The sequence below is a fragment of the Carcharhinus amblyrhynchos genome, chromosome 2 (genome assembly GCF_965287045.1).
Source record: "Carcharhinus amblyrhynchos chromosome 2, sCarAmb.v2.hapA, whole genome shotgun sequence".
Taxonomy (NCBI): domain Eukaryota; kingdom Metazoa; phylum Chordata; class Chondrichthyes; order Carcharhiniformes; family Carcharhinidae; genus Carcharhinus; species Carcharhinus amblyrhynchos.
In genome coordinates this window covers 114,557,086-114,583,388 of record NC_137325.1, presented here as the reverse complement: position 1 = coordinate 114,583,388, position 26,303 = coordinate 114,557,086, and the positions used below count along the sequence as shown (strand labels likewise).

At 43.6% G+C, this 26,303-nt stretch overlaps 1 protein-coding gene across 1 annotated transcript in view; it reads right to left on the bottom strand.

The window, feature by feature from the left end:
* The window catches only part of gpr158a (G protein-coupled receptor 158a), a 454,718-nt gene that overhangs the window by 18,552 nt on the left and 409,863 nt on the right, over nucleotides 1–26,303 (bottom strand). Inside the window, exon 9 of the mRNA XM_080211391.1 lies at nucleotides 8,656–8,761. Within this exon, the coding sequence (XP_080067517.1) occupies nucleotides 8,656–8,761 (106 nt within the window). The remainder of the gene's footprint in view (nucleotides 1–8,655; nucleotides 8,762–26,303) is intronic.

Below are 26,303 nucleotides of genomic sequence, written 5' to 3'. Positions count from 1 at the left end.
AGGACATTAGCCAGGTCTCTGGATTCGTAGTCCAGTGACACTACCACTAAACCACTTCTCCCTGCCTACACTAAAGCATCCATATGCTCTTGAAGCTGCTTGTAACCTTCATAATTAATCATAGAAAAATCATAGATCATAGAATTCCTACAGTGCAGAAGGAGGTCATTTGGTCCATCGAGTCTGCACCAACAACAATTCCACACAGGCCCTAACCCCATAACCCCATGTATTTATCCAGCTAGTGCCCCTGACACTAATGGAGAATTTAGCATGGCCAGTCAACCTAACCTGCAAATCTTTGGCAATTGGGAAGAAACTGGGGCACCCGGAGGAAACCCACACAGACATGGGGAGAATGTGCAAACTCCATACTGACAGTCACCTGAGGCCGGAATTGAACCCAGATCCCTGATGCTGAGGTAGCAGTACTAACCACTGTGCCGCCCAAAATTCTCTTCAATCATTCTCTTTATTTCTGTGTCATTTGCAATATTTAACATTGTGCCTCTAAACCCAAGTCCAGATCATTATGTTTTGAGTAAGAGCAAAATGCCCCAACAGTGACTCCTGCACCACCATGCTCACATTCATGCAGTCTGAAAAAGATGAATTGCTTATAACCAATTTCCTATCCAGCAGATTTTGAAGATTCTAATGAGGCTGAATTCTCCACATCCCCTGTTCTGTCCCAACATCTGGAAAGCTGCTTCCAGATGTTCATACTGAATCATAGAAAGCCTACAGTGCAGGAGGCCATTCGGCCCATCAAGTCTGCACTGATAACAATCCCATCTAGGCCCTATCCCACATACTTACCCCATTAATTCCTCTAACCTACATGTCCAGGGACACTAAGGGCAATTTAGCATGGCCAAAGTGCCTAACCCACACATCTTCGGAGTGTGGGTGGAAACCGGAGCACCTGAAGGAAACCCATGCGAACAAGGGGAGAACTTGCAGACTCCACACAAGCAGTGACCCAAACCAGGAATCGGACCCAGGATCCTGGAATTATGAGACAGAAATGCTAACCACTGTACTGCCATGCTGCCCTAACTCAAATCAGTTGTGGCAGTGATGTGATTCGAAGCCAAGTCTCCGCAGAGACTGAAGCTTCAATCCAGTGACTTAGGCTGCTCGGTCACGTGACCTTGTTACCATGGATGTGACAGTTAGAACATAAGAACGTAAGAACCGGGAGCAGGAGTAGGCCATTTGGCCCCTCGAGTCTGCTCTGCCATTCAATAAGATCATGGCTGATCTTTTTCTGGACTCAGCTCCACTAACCTGCCTTAAAAACATTCAGTGAGGTAGCCTCAACTCTTCACTGGGCATGGAATTCCACACATTCACAACTCTTTGTATGAAGAAGTTTCTCCTCAACTCAGTCCTAAATCTGCTTCCCCTTATTTTGAGGCTATGCCCCCTAGTTCTAGTTTCACCACCAGTGGAAACAACTTCCCTGCTTCTATCTTATCTATTCCCTTCATTATCTTATATGTTTCTATAAGATCTCCCCTCATTCTTTTGAATTCCAATGAGTTAGCCCCAGTCTACTCAGTCTCTCCTCAAAAGCCAACCCTCTCAACTCCAGAATCAATCTAATGAATCTCCTCTGCACCTCCTCCAGTGCCAGTATATCCCTTCTCAAGTAAGGAGACCAAAACTGTACACAGTATTCCAGGTGTGGCCTCACCAGCACCTTATACAGCTGCAACATAACCTCTCTGTTTTTAAACTCTATCCCTCTAGCGATGAGGACAAAATTCCATTTGCCATCTAAATTACCTGCTGCGCCTGCAAAACAACTCTTATGATTCTTGCATAAGGACACCCAGGCCCCTCTGCACAGCAGCATGCTGCAATTTTTTACTATTTAAGTAATAGTCTATTTTGCTGTTATTCCTACCAAAATGGATGGCCTCACATTTACCAACATGTAACTCCATCTGCCAGACCCTTGCCCACTCGCTTAGACTGTCTATATCCCTTTGCAGTCTTTCAGCATCCTCTGCACACTTTGCTCTTCCACCCATCTTATTGTCATCTGCAAATTTTGACATGCTACACTTGGTCCCCAACTCCAAATCATTTATGTAAATTGTAAACAATTGCAGTCCCAACACTGAGCCCTGAGGCACACCACTAATCACTGATCGCCAGCTAGAAAAACACTCATTTATCGCCACTCTTTGCTTTCTGTTAGTAAACTAATCCTCTATCCATGCTAATACATTACCCGTAACACTGTGCACTTTTATGTAGCAGTCTTTGGTGCAGCACCTTGACAAATGCCTTTTGGAAATCCAGATACACCACATCCACAGGTTCCCCATTGTCCACTGCGCATGTAATGTTCTCAAAGAATTCCACCAAATTAGTCCTGTTGGATACTTGCATCTTTTTATTTTTGCTCCGGCATTGTTCATATCTCACTCAGTGATATGATGAGCCAGAATCTTGATCCCCAGGAGCTTCTCTGCCATTTTCAAATAGTTCTATACCAATTATCTTAAAATGAAGACTATGAGAGAACTGAGTGATCTACCTGCAGGATCCTGTGTTTCTAGTCCCTGACCATGCACTCCGTTCAATATGCAGATGTGGAGCTAAATTGAGCACAAGTTTCAAATTTATTTCTTGATTATCTAAAACATTTCAGTAATTTGTCTCCTCCAGTGATTTGCTAAAGTTTTCCCAATGGTCAGAAAGCTCAGCAGCGCTGGTTAAAACTTTCAAATCCTTCACAAAGCTGATGTTTTCCACTAATTGAAAAAATTGGAACGAATCAGCACATGGGGAAATAGACAAGAAAAACTGAAGGAGGCTTTTGAAAGAAATTTATTTGAGTATCGACCTGCTGTTCCTCCACTGTGCCAGGATGTTGTACAGTGAAGAACCCCCTCAAGGTTAACACTCATACTATGATGTTCACACAATGCATGCTATCCCACTATCCAAATGTTACCTAGGCGCGAAGGTCTGGCACAGAACTGCCTACACAACAAGTAATGTAGGTGATCTGAGGATTTGATGTTTGAATGGGATTGACTCATTTGCTTCAGTCTGAATCTGCACTGTAATGAGTGACCAGTTTCATGTATTACCATTGAGTAAGTAGCAAGAAGCTATGGGACAAATGCTGGTAAATGGGATTAGGCAAGAGGTCAGATGTTTCACGTGTGGGTGTAGATTCGATGGGCTGAAGGGCCTTTCCTGCACTGTATGATTCTATGATTCTGACTCCTGTGGTATTTGCAATGGAGCCCTCAGTGGTGTAGACCTTTGGCACAGTTGGAGAACTTGTCATGAATGCTCACATTGTTGCAATAGAGACTAACCTTTCATATCCATATCAAGGATTGAGTAGGAGCCAAGTAAAACCTTGGATTAGAAATCATCGGATTGCTTGTTTATATGGTATCTCAATACAGCTGCTGATTATGGAAACCTCGAGAGAAGACCAAGCACTATGAACACCCTGGGCTGAACTTTCCCATTCTGCCCACCATGGGAATCGTAGCAGGCGAAACATGGACTACGCAAAGGTTCATTGACACTGAGCGGGATTTTTGGTCTGGGGGAGAGCATGGCTGGAAAATCCCGACCTCAGTGTCTCTGGGTCACCAGGGGTTGCTAGGTTGGTAGCGAGGTGCTGGCTGAAAGGACTCCCACGCCAGGGTCATTGAGTGCCTCCAGGTTCATTTTCCAGTTTTCTGTCACTGCATTGATGTTGATCCCAGATTAGATGGTGGTCCATCCCTCCAGCTGTCACAGGTTCCTGGCATGGTGCAGGTGATAACGCATGTGCTTGAGGTCCCTCATTTGGACAATGATGTGGTTGAGCAGGTGCCAGTGCTTGCAGCAAGGGTGTTAGCGTGACACCTTATATTCGTGTCTCTGACAGAATGAGTTGCTGGTATTGACAAGGCCAGTCATTTTGTCAGAAGTAGAATACAGCTGGTGTTCTCTACCTCTCTCAGCTAATTATACATCCCCAGGCATCTGTGTCCTTTCCAACTCCGGCGTCCAAGTCATCAAGGAGGATCAGCTTGTCTTCCATTGGGACTCTGGGCCAAGGATTGTTTGAGGCTGGAGCAAAGCTCCTCTTTGGGCTACTCTTCTGTAGCTTCTGGGGCATATATGTTGAGGACTGTAGCATGCTGGTTCTGGACTAGGGTGAGTTGAAGAGTCATGAAGTGTTTGTTTCCCCTGCAAGGGGAGTCTCTAAGATGGCCAACTGGTTTATTTTTAATGGTGAAGCCAACCCAGTGTGGGTAGCGAGCTTCTTCTGGTTTATCTTTTTAGAAGGTGTAACCACCACCTTGCTCCTTGAGCTGGCCTTCCCATGCCTGTTAGCTTTTGTGAAATGTCAATATGGAAATATCTGAACTCCTGCGCAGCGACTGCAGGACATCAAAGAACAGAGAAAATTACAGCACGGGAACAGGCCCTTCAGCCCTCCAAGCCTGCACCGAACATACTGCCCGACTTTACTAAAACCCCCTTCCCTTCCAGGGACCATATCCCTCTATTCCCACCCTATTAATGTATTTGTCAAGGTGCCCCTTAAAAGTCACTACCTTATCTGCTTCCACTACCTCCTGCCTAGCAACGAGTTCTAGGTACCCACTTTGTGTAAAAAATCTGCCTCGTACATCTCCTTTAAACCTTGCCCCTCACATCTTAAACCTTGGCCCGTAGTAATTGACTTTACCACCTGGGAAAAAGTTTCTGACTATCCACTCTGTCCATGCCTCTTATAATCTTGTAGACTTCTATCAGGTCGCCCCTCAACCTCCATTGTTCCAGTGAGAACAAACCAAGTTTCTCTAACCTCTCCTCATAGCTAATGCTCTCCATACCAGGCAACTTCCTGGTAAATCTTTTCTGTGCCTTCCCAAAGCCTCCACATCCTTCTGCTAGTGTAGCGATCAGAGTTGGACAGTATATTCAAGTGTAGCCTAACTAAGGTTCTATAAAGCTGCAACATGACTTGCGAATTTTTAAACTCAATACCCCAGCCGATAAATGCAAGCATGCCGTATGCCTTCTTGACTACTTTCTCCACCTGCATCAGTGACCTGTGTACCTGTACACTCAGATCCCTTTGTCTATCAATACTCTTAAGGGTTCTGTCATTTACTGTATATTTCCTATATGTATTAAACCTTCCAAAATGCATTATCTTACACTTATCCGGATTAAACTCCATCTGCCATCTTTCCACCCAAGTCTCCAACTGATCTATATCCTGCTGTGTCTTCTGATGGTCCTCATCGCTATCCGCAAATCCACCAAGCTTTGTGTCATCTGCAAACTTACTACCGGTAACATTTTCCTCCAAATCATTTATATATATTACAAACAGTAAAGGTCCCAGCACTGATCCCTGAGGAGCGCTATTTGTCACAGCCCTCCATTCAGAAATGTACCCTTCCACTACTACCCTCTTTCTTCTTTGACCGAGCCAGTTTTGTCTCCACTTACCATCTCACCTCTGATCCCATGTGACTTCACCTTCTGCACCAATCTGCCATGAGGGACCTTGTCAAAGGCCTTACTGAAGTCCATTTAGACAACATCCACTGCCCTACCCTCATCAATCACCTCCGTCACTTCCTCGAAAAACTCGGTCAAATTCCTGAGACACAACCTCCCCTTCACAAAACCATGTTGCCTCCCATAATGCGTGAAAACCAATCCATTCTGTTGTTTGACCTGATTTAATTTGATTTATTATTGTTCAGAGAGAAGGAAACGAGAGAGTGTAGAGAAAGATCAACTTAATGCAAGGAAAGTCCATTCAAAAGCCTGACAGCAGCAGGGAAGAATCTGTTTTTGAGTCAGTTGGTACATGTCCTCAGACTTTTGTATCTTTTTCCTGATGGAAGAAGGTGGAAGAGAGAATGACCAGGGTGTCTGGGATCCTTAACTGTGCTGGCTGCTTTGCCAAGGTGCAGGAAGTGTAGACAGAGTCAATAGGTGAGAGGCTGGTTTGTGTGATGGATTGGTCTACAGTGATGGCCCCATGAGGGAGGCACTGGCTTGTGAATCCATTTGGAAAAATTTGATTTCGTTCAGCATGTGGTGGCCCAAGCACTGCATTTGACTGGGTTCATTGCTCTCCTCCTGCGCTGCTTCACCCTGGTTCACCGCTCTCCTCCTGCTGCTCCATACTGGGCTCACTGTTCTCTTCACATCCTGCTTCATATTGGGTTCATCATTATCCTCCTGCACTGCTCCAAGCAGCTTCTATCCTCTGCTCTTCTCGCTGACACTCAGAATGAACCCTTACTCTTGCTCACTGTGTTTATATCGCCTGCTGTCCTCAGCATGAAGATATGCTTGAGGGTTATCATTACTGGATTAGTGCTGCATGACTGATTTCACAACTTTCCTTATCATAGTAGGTGCCTGCCATTTCAGTTTGATTGATAGCTGCAAGTGGTTCTAGACTCTTTGAATTGGGACTATGACTTCCAATATTTATTTTTATAAGGATTTAAGCACTTGAATGAAATTATTGTTTCCATAAAGGAATACAAACGTAGTGAATGAGCAAAGATGGTGGATCGGAGGGATTGTTTTTCACTAAATTGGCATGGGGCTATAAAGGGTGGGTAGAGTGGCATAGGTTGGAGGAGGAGTTATGGAAGTGGGTCCATGGCATGGGGGTGATATGGATGAAGCATGAGGAGTGTGTGCGAGTGAATGAGATGGTGTGAGGGTTGTTTCACATTTCATCGCTTTTTAAGAATTTTTGGACAAAGTTCTGATATACCGAAATAGGCTGCCTGTCCAATCTGCCTCCACAACTGGCAGCTCTCACATTATTTCCAATATTGCCAGCCATGATTGCCATTTTCACCCACCCCACCAATCCAAAGTTCCAGAGAACTTCCTCCTGGATTGGGTGTGTGGAGCCAAGAATTGTCCCAACTCTGCAGTCTTTGTGCCACGGTGGCACAGTGGTTAGCACTGCCATCTCACAGTGCCAGGGACCCAGGATCGATTCCCAGCCTTGGGTCATTGTGGAATTTGTACATTCTCCCTGTGTCTGCATGGGTTTCCTCCGGGTACTCCGGTTTCCTCCTACAGTCAAAAGATGTGCGGGTTAGATGCATTGGCCATGCTAAATTGATGCTTAGTGTCAGGGGGACAAACTAGAGTAATGCATGGAGTTATGGGGATAGGGCATGGGTGGGATTGTGGTCAGTGCAGACTCAATGGGCCGAATGGCCTCCTTCTGCACTGTAGCATGCTATAATGCTATGTCCTGACCTGGGGGTGAAAATTTTGGCCCAAAACTGGAATGAGTCAAGATGTCAGTGAAATGAATGGTTTGTGCCTTTTATCTTTTATCCTGGAAGCCAGTCACATCAGCAATGATGAAGTTAATAAAGTTGAATTAATTTTCTGTTTTCATTAAACAACATAATAATCCAATTACAGGCACTAAATTGAGTTTCACAGTGGCACTAAACAACCAGATGAATCAGGATAAAACTGAAGATGAAACAGAAGGTTATTAGGTCTGATCTGCAGTGAAATGCTTCAGTTATCCAGTCTATCCACGCCTTGGATATGTTAGTAGATGTTTACTGAAAATGTGCGTATAATTCTATCCCACTACAAACTACTTCAGGAACACATGAACCCTCAATCATTTGCCTGGGTAGTTTTGGGAAACGTGCTTTATCACTCGGGTCGCATGGTGACACAATGGTAAGCAAGGCTGCCTCCCAGGCCAGGGACCCGGGTTCAATTCCAGCCTCGGGTGACCATCTGTGTGGAGTTTGCACGTCCTGGCCGTGTTTGTGTGGGTTCCTTCTGGTTTTCTTTCACAGTTTGAAATATGTGCTGGTTAGGTTGAATGGCCATAGAGGGAGGTAAATATTTATTCATTTATTTTATCTGTGTCACAAGTAGACTTACATTGCAATGAAGTTACTGTGAAAATCCCCTTTTTGCCACACTTCTGAGCCTGTTCAGGTGCTCCAAGGAAGAGCTTTGCATGGCCAGTGCACCTAATCAGCACGCCTTTTGGACCGTGGGAGGAAACCAGAATACCCAAAGGAAACCCACACAGACACAGGGAGAACATGCAAACGCCACACAGACAGTGGTCTAATCTGGGTTTCAAATCCAGGTCCCTGGAGTTGTGAGGCAGTGGTGCTAACCACTGTGCCAGCATGCTACCCTGGGTGGTGGCACATGGGTTTGTGAGAATACAGCCTAGGTGGGATTGTTATCAGTGCAGGCTTGATGGGCTGAATGTCCTCCTTCTACACTGTAGGGATTCTATGATTCTATGATCTGCAGAGCGTAGTATTCAAAGTATTGCTTTGAATTGCTTTATTTTGCTCTAACTGTAATTAGTCCACAAAGAACAATGTGAAAATTACAAAGCAGCAGTTCGGACACACACATATCTGCTGCTAATTTACATTTTGAATTGATGTGCCAATAGGATCTGCTATCTCATGTCTGAGTCAAGCAACCTGAAAGTATTAACTACTCTGATTCTGATCTGATTACCATGATGTGATTTATGAAGCAAGTAATCTGTCATCAGTCTAAACCACATGATAATGAATATTGTATTTGAAAGGTGTTTCGGTGGCAGAGATTGAGGAACACTGACAGTACCTTAGGGATCAGAAGCAAGCCCAGAGTGACAGTCATGGTCAGATGGGTGTGAGCAAAGAACAGCATGAGCATCCAATCACTGTGAAGGCTTGAAGCCAGCGTAAACCTGTAAAAAGAAATATCATTTTATAATTAAAAGTCTTTCAGATTGATTACTCTTATTCCAATCTAAAGAAGTTCATATATAATTTCATGTGATGATTGCACAGCTCTGTAGCATATTTCTAAACCATCAGATATTGTCTTGTATGTTGGCAATTAATCATAGGACAACGTCGAAAAGATTGTAAACAGGCTAGTTAACAAATCAACTCTGTTGGAATGCTTATGCGTAGCTTTGTGTGCTCATCACTTTATTTTACAGGTTTTTTTTCCATATTAATGAATGGATTGTGGCCTTACAAGTATAGAATCATCACAATGCAACTAGGACCATCGAGCCTAGACCTACAACAATCCAACTCAGGCCCTCTCCTCGTAACCCCACATATTTACTCTGTTAATCCCCCTGACACAGAATGGCAATTTAGCATGGCCAATTAATCTGCACACCTTTGGACTGTGGGAGGAAACCGGAGCACCCGGAGGAAACACGTGCAGATGTGGGGAAAACATGGAAACTCCACACAGACAGTGACCCCAGGCTGGAATTGAACCTAGGCCTCTGGTGCTGTGAGGTAGCAGTGCTAAGCACTGTGCCACCGTGTCACCCATGTCTGCCTATCTTTCTGACAATTGCATTTTTGCACCTGCCACAGGACTGAAATGGTGTCCTCTGTGACAGTCACTGCGTTGTGTTATTATTTCCTTCTTATCATGGGCTCAGCTTACACATGTACACTGATGATGCTCAGGCCTAATTCTCCAGCTCCTCTCTGAACACCTCCACTGCCTCTGTGTTGTCAAACGGCTTGTCCCAAGAGTTGTGATGAATGTGGGGAAGCCAGAAACCACCACATGTTCTGTAATGCTTAACACTCATCTCATCTCATTGTCTGGCCACTTCTCCCTGAAACACTGCAGTATGTCAGTTATGAATAAGAATCGGACAAGGTGAAAGGGAATCTATAATGGATATACTCTAGCAGGTTGTTGACAAGGTAGTAAAGTTGGAAATCTACTATTTAAAAAAACATTATTTATTAGTGTCACAAGTAGGCTTACATTAACACTACAATGAAGTAACAATGAAAACCCCCCCAAACTCCAGCGCCTGTTCGGCTACACTGAGGGAGAATTTAGCACGGCCTATGCATCTAACCAGCATGTCTTTTGGACTGTGGAAGGAAACTGGAAGAAACCCATACAGACACAGGAAGAATGTGCAAACTCCACATGGACAGAGACCCAAGCTGGGAACCGAACCTGGGTCCCTGACAATGTGAGGCAGCAGTGCTAACCACTGTGCCACCATGCTGCCCTATGTACTGAGTGGTGTACTGGGTGGCGGTGCAGGTATAGAGATGGGTATCAAACAAAGGCTGATTACATGGGGTTGGAGGTGATGGGTGCAGATGTTAAATCTGAAACATTGATTGGGTTTAGAAGTGGATGCTTGACTTAAAAGACAAAATTAGGAATTATTAGGAAGCTGGCAGCAACCTGAGAACTTTCACCTTTAGCCTCAATTGGTTACAAATGGGATACCACCCGCCGCTCCCCCCACTGGCCCACTCAACTGGAGTGGCGAGTTGCACGTGTAGCCATTAGCAGCTGTTGTAACTGCGTGGGCACAGGTTTCTGATGTTCTGTAGAACTCGTCAATAATCTCAGGACCTGATCTGAGAATGTACTTTTATTGCTTTGGAGTTGATTTCCACTACTTTGAAGTTAATGCACTGATTCACGCTTTGCCTTTAAATTAAAAGATGCTGGAAATCAGAAATGAAACAGAAAATGCTGGATAAACTCAGCAGGTCTGGCAGCATCTGCGGAGAGAGAAACACAGTTAATGTTTCAAGTCCATTTAACAACTGTTAGCTCTGTTCTCTCTCCACGTGTGCTGCAAGACCTGTTCAGTTTATCCAGCATTTTCTGTTTTTATTTCAGGCTTTCAGCATTTAAATCAGCATGAGAGCTGCGTTACCTTGGATCTCATTTGAGGAATCAGATAAGCAGCATGAGCATCAGTCTTTTTCTTACCTGCTCGCAGCTCCACAGGGGACAGAAGATGAACACAAATGTCTCAAGAGCAGGAGCTCAGACTCCAGACACTGTGTCTACAGGGAGTGTTGAGGCTTCCTGGACATGATGCAGCTGCATCAGCATCATTTGCAGCCATTTGGAAGAAGTGGACCAAGTGGCACAGTGGTTAGCACTGCTGTCTTAGTTAGTAGTGCTGTCTTAGTGCTAGGGAACCCGGCTTCGATTCTGGCCCTGCATCACTCTCTGTGTGGAATTTGTAAGCTGTGTGTGCCCTGGGAAAAAGCCTCTGACTATCCACTCGATCAATACAAATTTTCTTCTTGACATATGTCCATAAACAGAAGGTGTTTTTTTTTTAAAAGGGAATGTGTGACATTCTTGGAACTGAAAATCATTATGTTCTGGGGCCTGCTGGGGGTAACTCCTAGACAGAGGGATCAACCATCTTAATTGTCTTCTTTTAGCATGAAAACCCAATCTAAAAATAGGAATTTGCATTTCTTTTAAATTTACTGCCGAATTTCTGTTTTGTGTCAAAGGAACACAAGCTGCTAGATGGGAGGCTACTTAATGATTACCCTGGGCTGCTCTGCATAGTGGGACCGTTCATATTTCCCAGCATTGGCCAGGGTCTCCACTGGCACTGCACGAGCAGCCGGCCATCCAGTTGGTAGGCAGATCTCTAAGGTGGGATTTCCTCCAGAGATAAAGGTGCAAATCTTGCCTTAAATCAAATAATACTGCTTTAATGATTTTCTAGCCAGAGTAGGCCAGTCCGCAGCCTCTTGTAAAATCCAGCCTTTTGCATTTTTTTATTCATTCGTGGGACATAGATGTCGCTGACTGGCCAGAATTTATTGCGAATCCCTAGTTGTCCTTGTTCAGAGGGCAGTTGAGATTCAACCACTTGGCTATGGCTCTAGAATCACATGTAGGCCAGACCAGGTAAGGACGGCAGATTTCCTTCCCTCAAAGACATTAATGAACCAGATAGGTTTTCCCAATAATTGACAATTATTTCATGGTCATCATTCGATTCTTAATTCCAGATATTTTTTGCTGAGGTCAAATTCCACCACCTGCCATGGCGGGATTTGAACTCTGGTCCCAGAACATGAGTTGAGTTTCTCGCGATAATACAATGAAACCATCACCTCAGAGCATCCAAAAACATTGCAACCGATTAGCAATCTTTAGTGTGGCTGATGGCACACAGGGCTAGGAACTGAGGAGGCAAAATTGAAGTTAAGGGAAACACAGGGTGCAGGCTTAAGTCCGCAGGGAAATGGCAGAACTGCTGCCATTTCACTTTCTGTTTGTAGCTGCTGAAATGGAGGTGGCGCTGCAAGAGATGGTTGCGTGCCTCTCCTTACTGCCATCAAACCATGGCTGACCATCCTGTCACTGGCTGTGCTGGCCTTATGCTGCATCATAGCTGTAGGTGCTCTTGTGGCAGATGGAGTGATTCTGCATCTGTCTCTTTGCTGACCCAGAAGACAACTCCCTACAGTCACTGTCAGGTAAGTGTGCCAGGGCTGGCAGATATGGTTAGTGTCACCTTGTGATTGTGGCCGATCTGAATAATAGTTATCCCTTCTTTCGTGCAATGCCCCTAAAATGTCTCTGGCACACTCTGACTGAACTTCCCTCACACGGCAATCTGAACACTTCAAACAATGGGGGAGAAGGGACACTTTGCAGCCACAAGCAAAAGGAAGGGGTAAAAAAAGGAGAAAGTGAAAAGAGAAGGAATAAAAATGAACAAATAAGCAGAGTGAGAAAAAGTAAATGAAGTCGAAGGAGAAGTAAAGAAGAACATGTATAAAGAGGGTGGTGTCGGGTGATCCTGATGGGCTAGGAAAAATACAATGGGAGATTCACTAATTATTATAAAGACTATGACTACACTTGTTATATGGGGTTAGAGTACAATTTGGTTCATTCAGCAGAAGAATAGCTGGTATTTTAAGTGATAATAGTTTATCTATATTTTTCATTGTTATTAATATCAAACATTTATATTATCGCTACCGCATCTCCCCAAATCAGTTCATTTAATTCAAAGGTTCAGGGGTGATTCTCCAGGGGCCGGGAGACTTAAGCAGAGGCTGTTTTGGTGGGCTTCCTATTGTGCACCACCACCTCCACACCTATCCAGCTTCCGGATTTCCACGCTGCCTGCTGCGGAGCTGAATAAATTATGTAAATGGGGATTTCCATCTCACCAGCGGGCCCAGGAGCATCCAAAGGGAACTCACACAGACATGGTGAGGACATGAATTCAGCACAGATAGTAACCCAAGCTGGGAATCGAACCTGGCCGCTGGCGCTTTGAGGCAGCAGTACTAACCAGTGTGCCACCGTGCCGTCCCCTATCTGCGATACAGGCACATTCATCATTGTGTATTTGTTCCTGGTGGTTCTGTTGGAGTTTACTTGTGGTCACTGGCTGGTGTCTCCTTGTCAATTGGGAGCTCCAGTTGTTCAATGAGATTGATGTCCGGTTATGTCGGAAGGCCAACTGTGGTCTGGAAAATGTGACTTCCATTGTTTGGTTTTACCTTGGGCATATACCAACTTGATGTGAGCTTCATGAGGTGCAGGCAAAACCTATGGTTTTGAGGAGGTATCTTATCTAGCTGCTTCCCATCCGCTAAGGAGACCAACAACTTATGGTCCACTTTGATTGTAACCTTGAAGTCGATGATGTATCCTGAAAACTTTGTGCACGCCCATGTCCCTGTCAGGGCTTCCTTTGCTATGATGGTGTACCTCGTCTCTGTGTCCAATAGCCTTCTGGCTGTATAGTCCACAAGTTGGCGACTTCCATCCAATTGTCCCTGGATTAGACCTGTGGATGAAGCATCTGCAGCTATAGTGCTGGACAGGGATGGTTCAGTGTATGCCAAAATAGCCATGGACAGCAGATTCAGATTGCTGTAAATGGCTGCCCCAGTACCATGCTTGATCTTTCTTAAGTAGATGCTCAACATTCTTTGATCTGTGCCAAATCCCAAATAAGGATTGGCTTTTAGTGAAGGGCTTTTTCAAACTGCACTTCTGACTCTGAACTATCTATGTGTTTCTCAGAACTTGCTACAGTCTGGAGTTTAATAAGATTTAGCTCATCCCTGCTACGTCTCCAGAATTTGAAGCAGGCCTTCCAAAGGAAATTTCAATGGAGTCTCCAGCTGCAATAAGATATTTTAAACTTCTGCTTTCAGTTTCCATGCCTTTCTTTGGAGCTTTCTTCTGGTAGATGTTCCTCTGCACCTCTGCTTCTGGATCAGCTTTTCATGCCAGGCTGCTCAGTCTCCCACCATTTTCTGTAAGGTTTTTCCACTACTGGATTGCATTTTTTTGAGGACAGAAGGACCAAGAGTTGAGTAGACCTGTATTCACTGCAGTCTAGAAGAATGAGAGCGGATCTCATTGAAATGTATAAAGTTTTGACAGGACTGGACAGACTGGATGCAAGGATGATGTTCTTCCTGACTGGGGGGAATCTAAAACAAGAGTGTCCCTGTCTCAGGTTACAGAGATAGGTATTTAGGGTTCAGATGAGGAGAAATTTCATCACTCAGAGGGTAATGAAACTGAAGATTGTGGAGGACAAATCATTGAATATATTTAAGAAGGAAATAGAAACATTTCCAGGCACTAAAGGCATTAAAGGTACATACAAGGTAACGTTAGTGCACCCTTTAAAACGTTTTTTTTAAATCATGATTTCTGTAGCTCTCGCAGATTCAATGATGTCATTATATTGCCAGTTTGATAGGAAATGTCCTTTTATAGCTACTTAAGTGGCTTAAATGGGGTTGCATTTACTCTGGGATTAGTTTTACGATCTGCATTGTTAGGAAGATAGTCGTGTGTTTTTGGACAGTTTTTTTTCAGTGAGTTTAAGGTTTCATTTTCTGTTTGGCTGCAGTTAGAGTTTAGTTTTAGAAGAGACAGCAAGCGAAAAAGACGTGTTTTCCATCTCTCCCGGTTGTTTTGAAACTTCTGCTGGTTATCTGAAAGAAAGGTCATAAATTCCTGCAGTAAAGATTCTGCATTTGGTAGCTTGACTAAAGAGTTGTTCCCTAGGGTTCTGAGAAGCTTTTTTGTCTTCAGCTTGTCTGAATGACTCTAGAGGACGACAGACTTCAACCAGTCCTTCTCATGACCCCTTCTGGCTCTCCTAATTTCCTTCTTAAGTTCCTTCCTACAAGTCATATACTCCTCTAGATCCCTAACATTACCTCGCTCCCTGAACCTTTTGTATATTACAGAACATTTTTGTACGCTATAGAACATATCGACTATCTAGCTGATCTGTGCCCCTCATTATTTAATAGACCTGTATAAGATCACCCCTCAGCCTCCTACGCTCCAGAGAAAAAAGTCCCAGTCCATCCAGCCTCTCCTTATAACTCAATCTATCAAGTCCCAGTAGCAGCCTAGTAAATCTTTTCTGTATTCTTTCTAGTTTAATAATATCCTTTCAGAATTGCACACTGTATTCCAAGTGTGGCCTTATCAATGTCTTGTTCAACTTCAACAAGACATTCCAATTCCAGAGTAAGAATAATCAATGGGGTAAGAACAAATTGAGTCAAAGCCAGAAAAATGGTAGCTGAACAATGGGCTACCTGCAAAGAAGAGATAATTTGGATACAGTAACGGTATATGCCCTCTAAAGGGAAATTCAAATGAAAAGCAAAGAGGCAGTATGAAACAAAACTGGCAGCTAGTATAAAAGATAACCTCAAAATATTTTATGGGTATATAATTAATAAAAGGATGTTAAGAGGAGGAGTAGTGCTGATTAGGGATCAAATAAAATGATTTATACATGGAGGCAGAAGGTAGAGTTGAGGTATTAAATGAATTCCTTGTATGTGTCTTTGCCATGAAGAAGCTACTACCCATGAAAGTGGAGTATTTCTGACACTATCAGAGTTTTAAATTGTTAAAGACGTTGGCTATCTGCACTTAAAGTTGAAAAGGGATCAGTACCCGAATGAGATGCATCCAAGGATAAAGGTGAGTGAGAGTGAAAATTGCACAGGAACTGATCATAATTTTTCTATCTTCCTTAGGCTCAAGGGTGGTGACTGGCGAATTGCAAATGTTATATCCATGATCAAAAAATGGTGTATCCAAACATTTACAAGCCAGTCAGTTTGATTTGGGTGGTGGGGAAAGTTTTGGAAATAATAATTCTAGGCAAAATGAAGAAATCACATGGAGAAATGTGGGTTAATTAAGGAATGCCAGCATGGGTTTCTTAAGGGAAAATCATGTTTAGCTAACTTGCTGGAGTTTTTTGAAGAGATGACAGGGAGTTGACAGAAACAAAGCTGTTGATGTGGTGTACATGGACATAAGGCATTTGGTACAGTGCCATGCAACAGACTTGTGAGCAAGGTTGGAGCTCACAGAAAGAAAGGACAAATTGCAACATGGATGTGAAATTGGCCAAATGACAGAAATTAAAAAGTAATGGTTAATGGATGGTTTTCAGACTGGAAGAAAGTTTGTGTGGAGTTCCTCAGCGATCAGTGTTGGGACCCTTGCTTTTCCTGATATATATTAATGTCCTAGACATTGGTATACAGGGCACAACTTCAAAATTTATGGATGATTAAAATTTGGAAATATTGTAAACTTTGAGGAGGATAATGTGGAACTTCAAAGGATATAGATAAGTTGGTGGAATGGTTGAACAGATGAAGTTCAATGTGGGGAAATGTGAAGTTATTTATTTTGTTAGGGGAAACATGGAGGGACAATATAAGATAATTTATACAACTCAAAAGGGGGTGGAGGGGCAAAAGGATCTGGTTGTAAATGTGCCCAAGTCCAGGAAGGTGGCAGGACAGTACCTGAGGCTTTATTAACAGTGGCATAGAAAACAAGAGAAAGGGGATTATGTTGAACTTGTATGAGACACTAATTTGGCCTAAGTTGGAATACTGTGTACGATTTTGGGCACCATACTTCAGGAAAGATGTGAAGGCATTGAAGAGAATGCAGGGACGAGAAACTTGAGTAATGCAGACAGATTGGAGAAGTTGAGTCTGTTTTCCTTGGAGGAAAGAAAGGTGTGAGGAGATTTGATAGAAGTATTCTAAATCTTGAAGGGTCTGAACTGAGTAGAGGGTGAGAAACTGTCCCCACCTGTAAAGAGGCACACACTTCATGCAATTAGCTGAAGAAGCAATAGTGATGTGAGAAAAAAATGTGAGTTGTTAAAGTCTTGAATGCACCGTCTGAGTGTGATGATGGTAAGTTCAATTGAGACATTCAAAAGGAATTAGACCGTAAAGGAAGAATATACAGGGTTATTGGGGGAGAGGGGGTGCAGAAGAAGGAAGAATTGCACTAAGTCAATTGCATATTTGAAGAGCCGGTGCAGACATGGTGGGCCAAATGGTCTCCTTCTGCACTGTAACTATTCTGTGTTTTTCCACGATTAAGCCTCTTAGTGTTAGATGATATTGTCACCTCTGTTTCTTAATCATCTGCAAGTTTTCATTTAAGCAATTTACAGATCATTCTATTTCTTTTCCTTTCTTGGTGCAGTCTGAAAGAGTCTTGTCATTCTCAGTTGAACTCAGTCATTAGCGAATACACCAGTTGGCATTCATCCCACTATAGCTCTGCTCAAAGAGTGTGGCAGATGGTGTTATCACAGCTGAATAGAAAGGATATGGGATGTAGCAAATGATATTATTTTGATCGTCTGCAGTTAATGAGCTAAAGATGCACACCAAAATTACAAGTATACATTGAACACGTAACTGCTATACAGAGTTACAAGTACAGATTGTAATTAAAATAGCAGACAGTTAATATGAATGATAATGCAATATGTTTCATAATTGACTTGTTACAATTCAACTGTTATGACTTATCTTATATTAACTACTGAAGTCTGATTTAGAGTTATGGAACTTCATGAATCACAATCAAACTATGGCAGGAAATATAATGTAGTTTTGAGACTGATTTGTACAACTGTCATGAAACTGTCCTCTGAAGGTCATTTTAGCCTACTTAAAATCTCCGATTTCACAGGGTAGCCAGGGATATAAAGCAAAGTGATCCAATTGACTTGCTTTCCAGTCAGAGCTGCACAAATCAGCATTATTGCCGTCACTGGGACAAATTTTTATTATTCTTTAATGGGATGTGGGCATTGCTGCCAACATCAGGACTTGTTGCCCATCAGTGATTGCTATTGAATGGAGTAGCTTGCTTAACCATTTCAGAGGGCAGTTAAGGGTCAACCGCATTGTTGGAAATGTGGAGTCACATGTGGGCCAGACCAAGTAAGGATAGCAGATTTCCTTCCCTAAAGGGAACATTGGTGAACCAGATCAGTTTTTATGACAATAGTTTCATATGAATATAAAAACACATGAAATAAGAGCAGAAATATAGAAACATAGAAGATAGGAGCAGGAGGAGCCCATGTGGCCCTTCGAGCCCATCTGCCATTCATTACGATCATGACTGATCATCCAACTCATTAGTCTTAATCTGTTTTTTCCATAACTTATAGAAACATAGAAGATACCAATACAAACATATAACATCAGAAGTAGACCATTCAGCCCCTTGAACCTGTTCCACCATCCAATAAGGTGATGTCTGATCTGTTTGTATTGAGTTCTGCATTCCCCATTTATCCCTGATAACTCTGATTCCCTTGTCTACCAAGTATCTAACTATCTCCATCTTAAAAAACTCAGTGACCCCACTTCCACTGCTTTCTGTGGTAGAGAGTTCCAAAATCACACAATCTTCTGAAAGAAAAGACTCTTATCAGTATCTTATTACACAGAATAAAGCAGTGGCCCTTATTTTTGGACTCATCCACAAGAGGAGACATCTCTTCCATGTCTACCTTGTCAAGATTGTTCAGGATCTAATGTACTTCAATCAAGTCACTCTTCACTCTTCTAACCTCTAATGGAAACAAGCCTAGTCTTTGCAACCTATCCTCATAAGACAACTCACTCATTCCAGGTATCAATCTAGTAAACCTCCTCTGAAGTGCCTTCGTTGAGTTACATCCTTCCTTAAATAAAGAGACCAAACTTGCATGTAGTTTTTGAAATGCGGTCCCACTAATGCTCTGTATAATTGAAGAGTAACACTCTTACTTTTATGTTCAATTCCTCTCATAATAAAGGATTCCATTAACCTTCTTGATTACTTGCTTTACCTGCATTCTAATCTTTTGTGACTCATGCACAAGAACACCTAGATCCCTCTGCACCTCAGCATTTCACAGTTCTCCACACATTATGCTCCATCTGCCAGATTTTTGTCCACCCACTCAACCTATCTGTAGCCATCTGCAAACTCTGGAAGTCTCCTTCACAACATACTTTCCTACCTATCTTGGTATCAGCTACAAATTTGGCTACTTTGCTTTTACTCCACTCATCTAAGTCATTGATGTAAATTGTAAAAAGTTGAGGCTCCAGCACAGATTCCTGTGGGACTCCATTCATCACAACTTGCCAATCAGACAAAGACCCATTTGTGTATATTCTTTGTTTTCTGCTAGCCAGCCAATATTCAGCCCAGGCAAATATGTTACCCTGCACACTATGTGCTGTAATTTTTTTTTTGTAATTACCTTTGATGCGGCACCTAATCAGATATTTCCTGGTTCCTATAACTAAGACTAGCTTTATATGTTAATAGAAGTTAAATTCCTCCAGCTGCCACAGTGGAATTTGAACTCATGTACCCAGATTATTAGCTTGATCCTCTAGAACACTAGTCCAGTGATATTACCACTGCATGAACAATTCCTCCGCGTACAGTAAAAGAAAGTCGGCTGTCCACTTGAGCCAATTAATAAATCCCTAAATAAATATGATTTGGAGATGCCAGCGTTGGACTGGTGTGGGCACAGTAAGAAGTCTCATAACACCAGGTTGAAGTCCAACAGGTTTATTTGCTAGCATATGCTTTTGGAGCACTGCTCCTTCATTAGGTGAGTGGCAAGTTGGGTTCACAAACAGGGCATATACAGACACAGACTCAATTGCAAGACAATGGTTGGAATGCGAGCTTTAACAGGTAATCAAGTCTTTACAGATACAAACAATGCAAGTGGAGAGAGGGTTAAGCACAGGTTAAAGAGCATTTTCGCTTTTGGTTTCAGATAGATCTGCTTGGATTTTCTAGCATTTTCTCTTTTGGTTTCAGATCTTATAGATGCTGCCAGACCTGCTGAGATTTTCCAGCATTTTCTCTTTTGATTTCAGATTCCAGCATCCGCAGTAATTTGCTTTTATTAAAGAGGTGTGAATTATCTCAGGACAGTTTGTAGGATTTTGCAAGTCCAGGCAAGTCGTGGGAGTTGCAAATAGTGTGACATGAACCCAAGATCCCAGTTGAGGCCATCCTCAAGTGTGCGGAACTTGGCATTCAGTTTCTGCTCAGTGATTCTGCATTGTCATTTGTCTTGAAGGCCATCTTGGAGAACGCTTAGTCCGACAAGTTGACAGTGGACTTCCTTGCAATGGTACTGCTTTCTAGTATGGTACCTGGGGAGACTTGGCTGATACTGGTGGTGATGCCGAGTTTCTCAAGTTTCCTGTTCTTGGTGTGCATCGTAGATGTTGTCATACAGGATTTCAGGACGTGGGGAAGTCCATTGTCAATTTGTTGGATTATACCCTTCAACCAGATGAAATCGAAGTTCTCAGCCGAAGGCTCGATTTCTGTCCTACCATCAAAATGGACTCCATCAGTCTCGCAGTGGACACAGAGGAATTCATCAGGCGAATGAGGCTGTGGGAGTTCTTCCACAAACTCCAAGAGGCCAACAGCGGACCCAATGAGACAGCCAATGAATCAGAACAGTTGACAGACAGAACCACAGTGCAGCAACTGAAGGGGAAAGAATCAAATTGGACTCTTCCAGAAGGCCGCTGCCCTCAACTTGACATTATGCCCAAGCCGTCAGGAGGTACGTCAATGCCAGATTCATCAGCCGCACTCACAAAACAGCCCCGAACATCACCCAAGAACAATGCAACACCATCTGTGCTCTCAAGACCAACTGCAACATTGTCATCAAACCAGCAGACAAAGGAGGGGTCACGGTCATACTAAAAAGAATGGATTACTGCAAAGAAGTGTACCAACAACTGAACAACGAGGAACAATATAGTTACCCGCAAATCCGACCAAAGAACAAACCCGTCAAATCAACACTCTGATCAAGACCCTTGATCCGGATCTTCAGAGCACCCTCTGTGCTCTCATCCCATGTACTCCCCATGTCGGAGATCCCTACTGCCTCCCGAAGATACAAAAGATTGTCCCACCTGTGTGAGAACCTCTCTGGCTACATTGAGGGCATCCTGAAACCCATTGTACAAGGAATCTTCAACTTCTGTCGTGACACTATGGACTTCTTATAGAAACTCAGCACCCATGGAGCAGTTGAACCAGGAACCTGGTTTCTCGTCACAATGGATGTCTTGGCACTGTACACCAGCATACCCCACAATGACAGTGTTGCTGCAACTGCCTCAGTATTCAATGCCAACAATTGCCGATCTCCAGGTGCAATTCTAAACTCATCTGCTTCATCCTGGACCACAAATCTTCATCTTCAACAACCAGTTCTTCGTCCAGACACACAGAACAGCCATGGGGACCAAATTTGCACCTCAATATGCCAACATCTTCATGCACAGGTTCAAACAAGACCTCTTCACCACACAGGACCTTCAACTGATGCTGTACACTAGAGATATTGATGACATTTTCTTCCTTTGGACTCACGGTGAAGAATCACTGAAACAACTATATGATGACATCAACAAGTTCCATTCCACCATCAGACTCACCATGGACTATTCTCTGGAATCAGTTGCATTCTTGGACACACTCATATCCATCAAGGATGGTCACCTCAGCACTTCATTGTACCGCAAGCCCACGGCGGACAGAGTACCCTTCATTGCCCAGTATTTCCCCGGAGCAGAGAAGCTATGACATCTTCTTTGGAGCCTTCAACATGTCATAGATGAAGACGAACATCTCGCTAAGGCCATCCCCGTACCCTCACTACTTGCCCTTAAACAACTGCGCAACCTCAAACAGACCATTGTTTGCAGCAAACTACCCAGCCTTCAGGAGAACAGTGACCATGACATCACATAACAAATCTTCTGGAATTCTTTGAGTAGAGTGGAGTATGGTGAACCAGTAGATGGTGTGTATCTGGACTTTCAAAAGGTTCCACACAAGAGATTAGTGAGCAAAACTAAGCTCATTGTATTGGTGGTGATGCATTGATGGGGATAAAAAACTGGTTGGTAGACAGAAAGCAGAGAATAGGAATAAACGGGTATTTTTTCAGAGTGGCAGGCAGTGACTATTGGGGTACCTCAGGGTTCAGTGCTGGGACTCCACTCACAATATACATTAATGATTTGGATGAAGGAATTGAATGCAATATCTCCAAATTTGCAGACTACACTAAGCTGTGTCATCTGTGTGAGCTGTGAGGATAATGCTAAGATGCTGCAGGGTGACTTGGACAGGCTGACTGAGTGGGCAAATACTTGGAAAATGCAATGTAGTGTGGATAAATGTGAGGCTATCCACTTTGGTGGCAAAAACAGGAAGGGAGATTATTATCTGAATGGTGGCAGTTTAGGAAAAGGGGAAGTGCAATGTTACCTGGGTGTCGTGGTGGAACAGTCACTGAAGATTGGCATGCAGGTAGAGCAGGCAGAGAGGATAGCTAATAGCCTGCTGGCATTCATAGCAAAAGGATTTGAGTATAGGCGTAAAGATGTCTAGCTGAAGTTTAACAGGGTCTTGATGAGGCCACACCTTGAGTACTGTCTGCAGTTTGGTCTCCTAGACTGAGGAAAGATATTCTTGCTATTTAGGGAGTCCAGCGAAGGTTCATCAGCCTGATTCCTGGAATGACTGGACTGACACATGAAGAGAGACTGGATCGACTGGGCTTGTACTCACTGCAATTTACTAGAATGAGAGGGGATCTCATAGAAACATATACAATCCTGATGGGACTGGACAGGCTAGATGTGAGATGAAGGTTCCCAATTTTGGAGAAGTTCAGAACTAAGTGCCACAGTCTAAGAATAAGGGTGAGCTATTCAGGACTGAGATGAGGAAGAACTTCTTCACTCAGAGTTATGAACCTGTAGAAGTCTCTACTACAGGAGGTTGTTGGGGCCAGTTTGTTAGATATGTTCAAGAGGGAGCTGAACATGGCCCTTGTGGCTAAAGGGATCAAGGGATCTGGAGAGAAAGTGGGAGTGGAATACTGAAAGTGCATTGACCAAATGGCCTATCCTGCACCTATTTTCTCTGTTTCCATTATTCATTGCCTGCCAACTTGAAAAAAGCCCAATTTATACACACACTCCACTTTTCATCCATTAACTAAACCTCCTGGCATGCTAATATATTACCTCCAACATCAAGAACCCTGATTTTGCCTTTTAACCTTTGTATGGCATCTTACCAAATGTCTTCTGTAAATCCAAGCATATTACATTTACTGGTTCCCCTAAACTACCCTCTTAGTTTCAACCTTGAAAAACTCTAATTACTTTGTCAAACAGGATTTCCCTTCAGTAAGACTATTTTAACTTGTTCTTAACATTCAATACTTCTCTAAGTGCATCATTAGGACTTCCTTAATAATGGATATCAGCATTTTCCCACCAACTGATGTTAAGCTAATTGGCCTGTACTTCATGGTTTTCTTTCTTGAAGAAAGGTGTAAAACTTGCCAACCTCAAATCTAATGAGACAGTTCACAAATCTGAGGAATTTTAGAAAACTGTAGCTGGAGTATCCACCATCTCTGCAGCTATCTCTTTTAAAATCCTACAGTGTAAGTTATCAAGTCTTGTGGATTTGTTGGATTTTAGTCCCTTAAGTTTCTTCAATACATTTTCTATGCTGATGTTATTATTCTTACTGTTTTTATCTCCAAGGTTACTGTCTATTTCTCGCATTACATTTGTGTCTTGAACTGTATAAACAGACACAAAATAATGGTACAATGCCATATCCTTATTCCCCATGATAATAACTCTTGTCTCTGCTTCTAAGGGATCAACATTTACTTTAGCTACTCTCATCCTTTTTAGAGATTTTTAAAAGCTCTTACAACTTGTTTTTATATTTCTGGCTAGTTTACTCTCATTCTATTTTTCCCATCTTTGTCAACTTTATGGTGTCCCTTTGTTGTTTTCTGAAATATTCCCAATCCTTAAACTTGCTGGGACTTTTTTGCACTTTGTAAGTCTCTTCTTGTCATCCAAGACTATCCTTAACTTTGGGCCCGATTTTACCAATCGGAGGCTAAGGGCCGGATCCAGGTGTAAAACGGATCTGAGCCCGGAATCTTCGTTCCAGCGCGCCCATACGCTTTTTGCCGGCTCTGATCAAGTCTGCGCTGTGGGTGGAGCTTAGCACTGCCGGAGCTATTGTAGCTCTGAACTGCACACGCACGGTTCGAAAAAAATCGGAAACAGCGCGCCCAGGAGCGAAAGACAAAAGCAGCAGAGACAGCCAGTGGGGGGGGGGGGGGGGGGGAGGGTCGGGGGAATGGGGGAAGGATGAGCCCGATCAGACGTCTCTGGGAGGCAGCGCCCCCCCCCCCCCCCCCAACCTCGATCAGACCCCCCCTGGGAGGCAGCGCCCCCCTCAATCAGATCCCTTCTGGGAGGCAGCCCCCCTGTTTGACCCCACCCCCCCCCTGGGAGGGAGCCCCCCCCCCCCAGCGATTGGACACCCCTGGGAGGCAAGCTCCCCCCCTCAGTAGAGCACACCTCCAACATACCTTGATCACTGCTCTCCCTCCACCATCCTTCTGACCTGCACTAGTTGAACAGCCTGCAGCACCTTCCTGGCCTTCCGTAGGCGTGTGCCGAAGGAGGGGGGCAGGCTCAGATTGATCTCTGGTTGGGGTGGGGTGGTGGAGAAGCCCATCCATGCATTCTTTATGCTCACTCCACCACCCCTTCTCCACCCGCTGCCTCAGAATCCACCTGGAGGGGGGCATGAAATTCTGCCCCAAATCTGTGAAAGGATAGAGAGTTTGGAGGGTGCTGGCTTACCCACAATGCATCATCCTTTCTTTTGTTTCTTTGTCCATTCTCACTCAGTAACTTGGAGATCTCAATGCACATCAGTAGAGACAGATAGGGAATCTGGTGAACTGGTGTGACGACAATAATCTCTCCCTCAATAAAATGAAGGAAATAGGAGATTGACTTCAGGAAGTGTAGTGGAGAACATGCCCCTTTCTACATCAACAGGGACAAAGTGGAAATGGTCGAGAGCTTCAAGTTTTAGATATCCAGATCATCAACAACCTGTCCTGGTCCCTGCATGCTGACACTACAGTGAAGGGTCTAACTCCTGGGCAGGTGATCCATTTGTCCAGCCAACATTTCATCAAGGAGTTAATGTATCTCTTTTATTTGACATACAGGCAGCCTTCCACTTCACAGTGTGAATGGCATTTACAATATTTATAAACTGGCATCCTGTTTGAACTTACTATGCTGGTTTTGACTTTACAACGCCACACCAGTGAACAAGTTCATACGTGTGCACTGATGTTCTGCGGCATCCATCTTTTATATTTTTTATCATATGCTGAATGAGCCTGAGGAATTGGAGAAACCTGCCTCCAAATTCCAGATCTCAAAACCGTTGCACCGCTACTCGGCAGAACTATACCTCAGAAACTGGGGAATATTTTTCAGCGAATAATCCTGGCCCCCCGGATCCAAACACTTCACTGCATGGAGGGTGCTAGCTGGCCTCAGCTGATGTCGACCAGCCGCAAAGCAAGTCAGCTTCCAGCAGGGCTCCTAATACATTGGGACCAAGGCCCAAGAGCTGTGGGAAATGAGATCATGATTTCCTAGTAGAAATTATAGCTTTCCCACCTTTCTGGTTTTATCAGCTTGGTATGGCTCCTGCTCTTCCCAAGACAGCAAGAAACTGTAAAGGCTTGTGAATGAAGCCCAGTCCATCACTCAAACTGGCCTCCCGTCCATTGACTCTGTCTATACTTCCTGCTGCCTTGGCAAAGCAGCCAGCATAATCAAAGACCCCATGCATTCTCTTCTCCACCTTCTTCCAATGGGAAAAAGATACAAAAGTCTGAGCTCACGTACCAATCAACGCACAAACAGTTTCTTCCCTGCTGCCATCAGACTTTTGAATGGACCTACCTCGCATTAAGTTGATCTTTCTCTACACCGTAGCTACGACTGTAACATTAAATTCTGCACTCTCTCCCTTCCTTCCCTATGAATGGTTTACTTTGTCTGTATATTGCGCAAGAAACAATACTTTTCACTGTATACCAATATATGTGACAATAATAAATCAAATCAAATCAAATTCAATGGGATTCTGGGGCCTGTGGTCTGGCCTATTGCTATGGAACCACATGTCTGATTCCAGTCAGC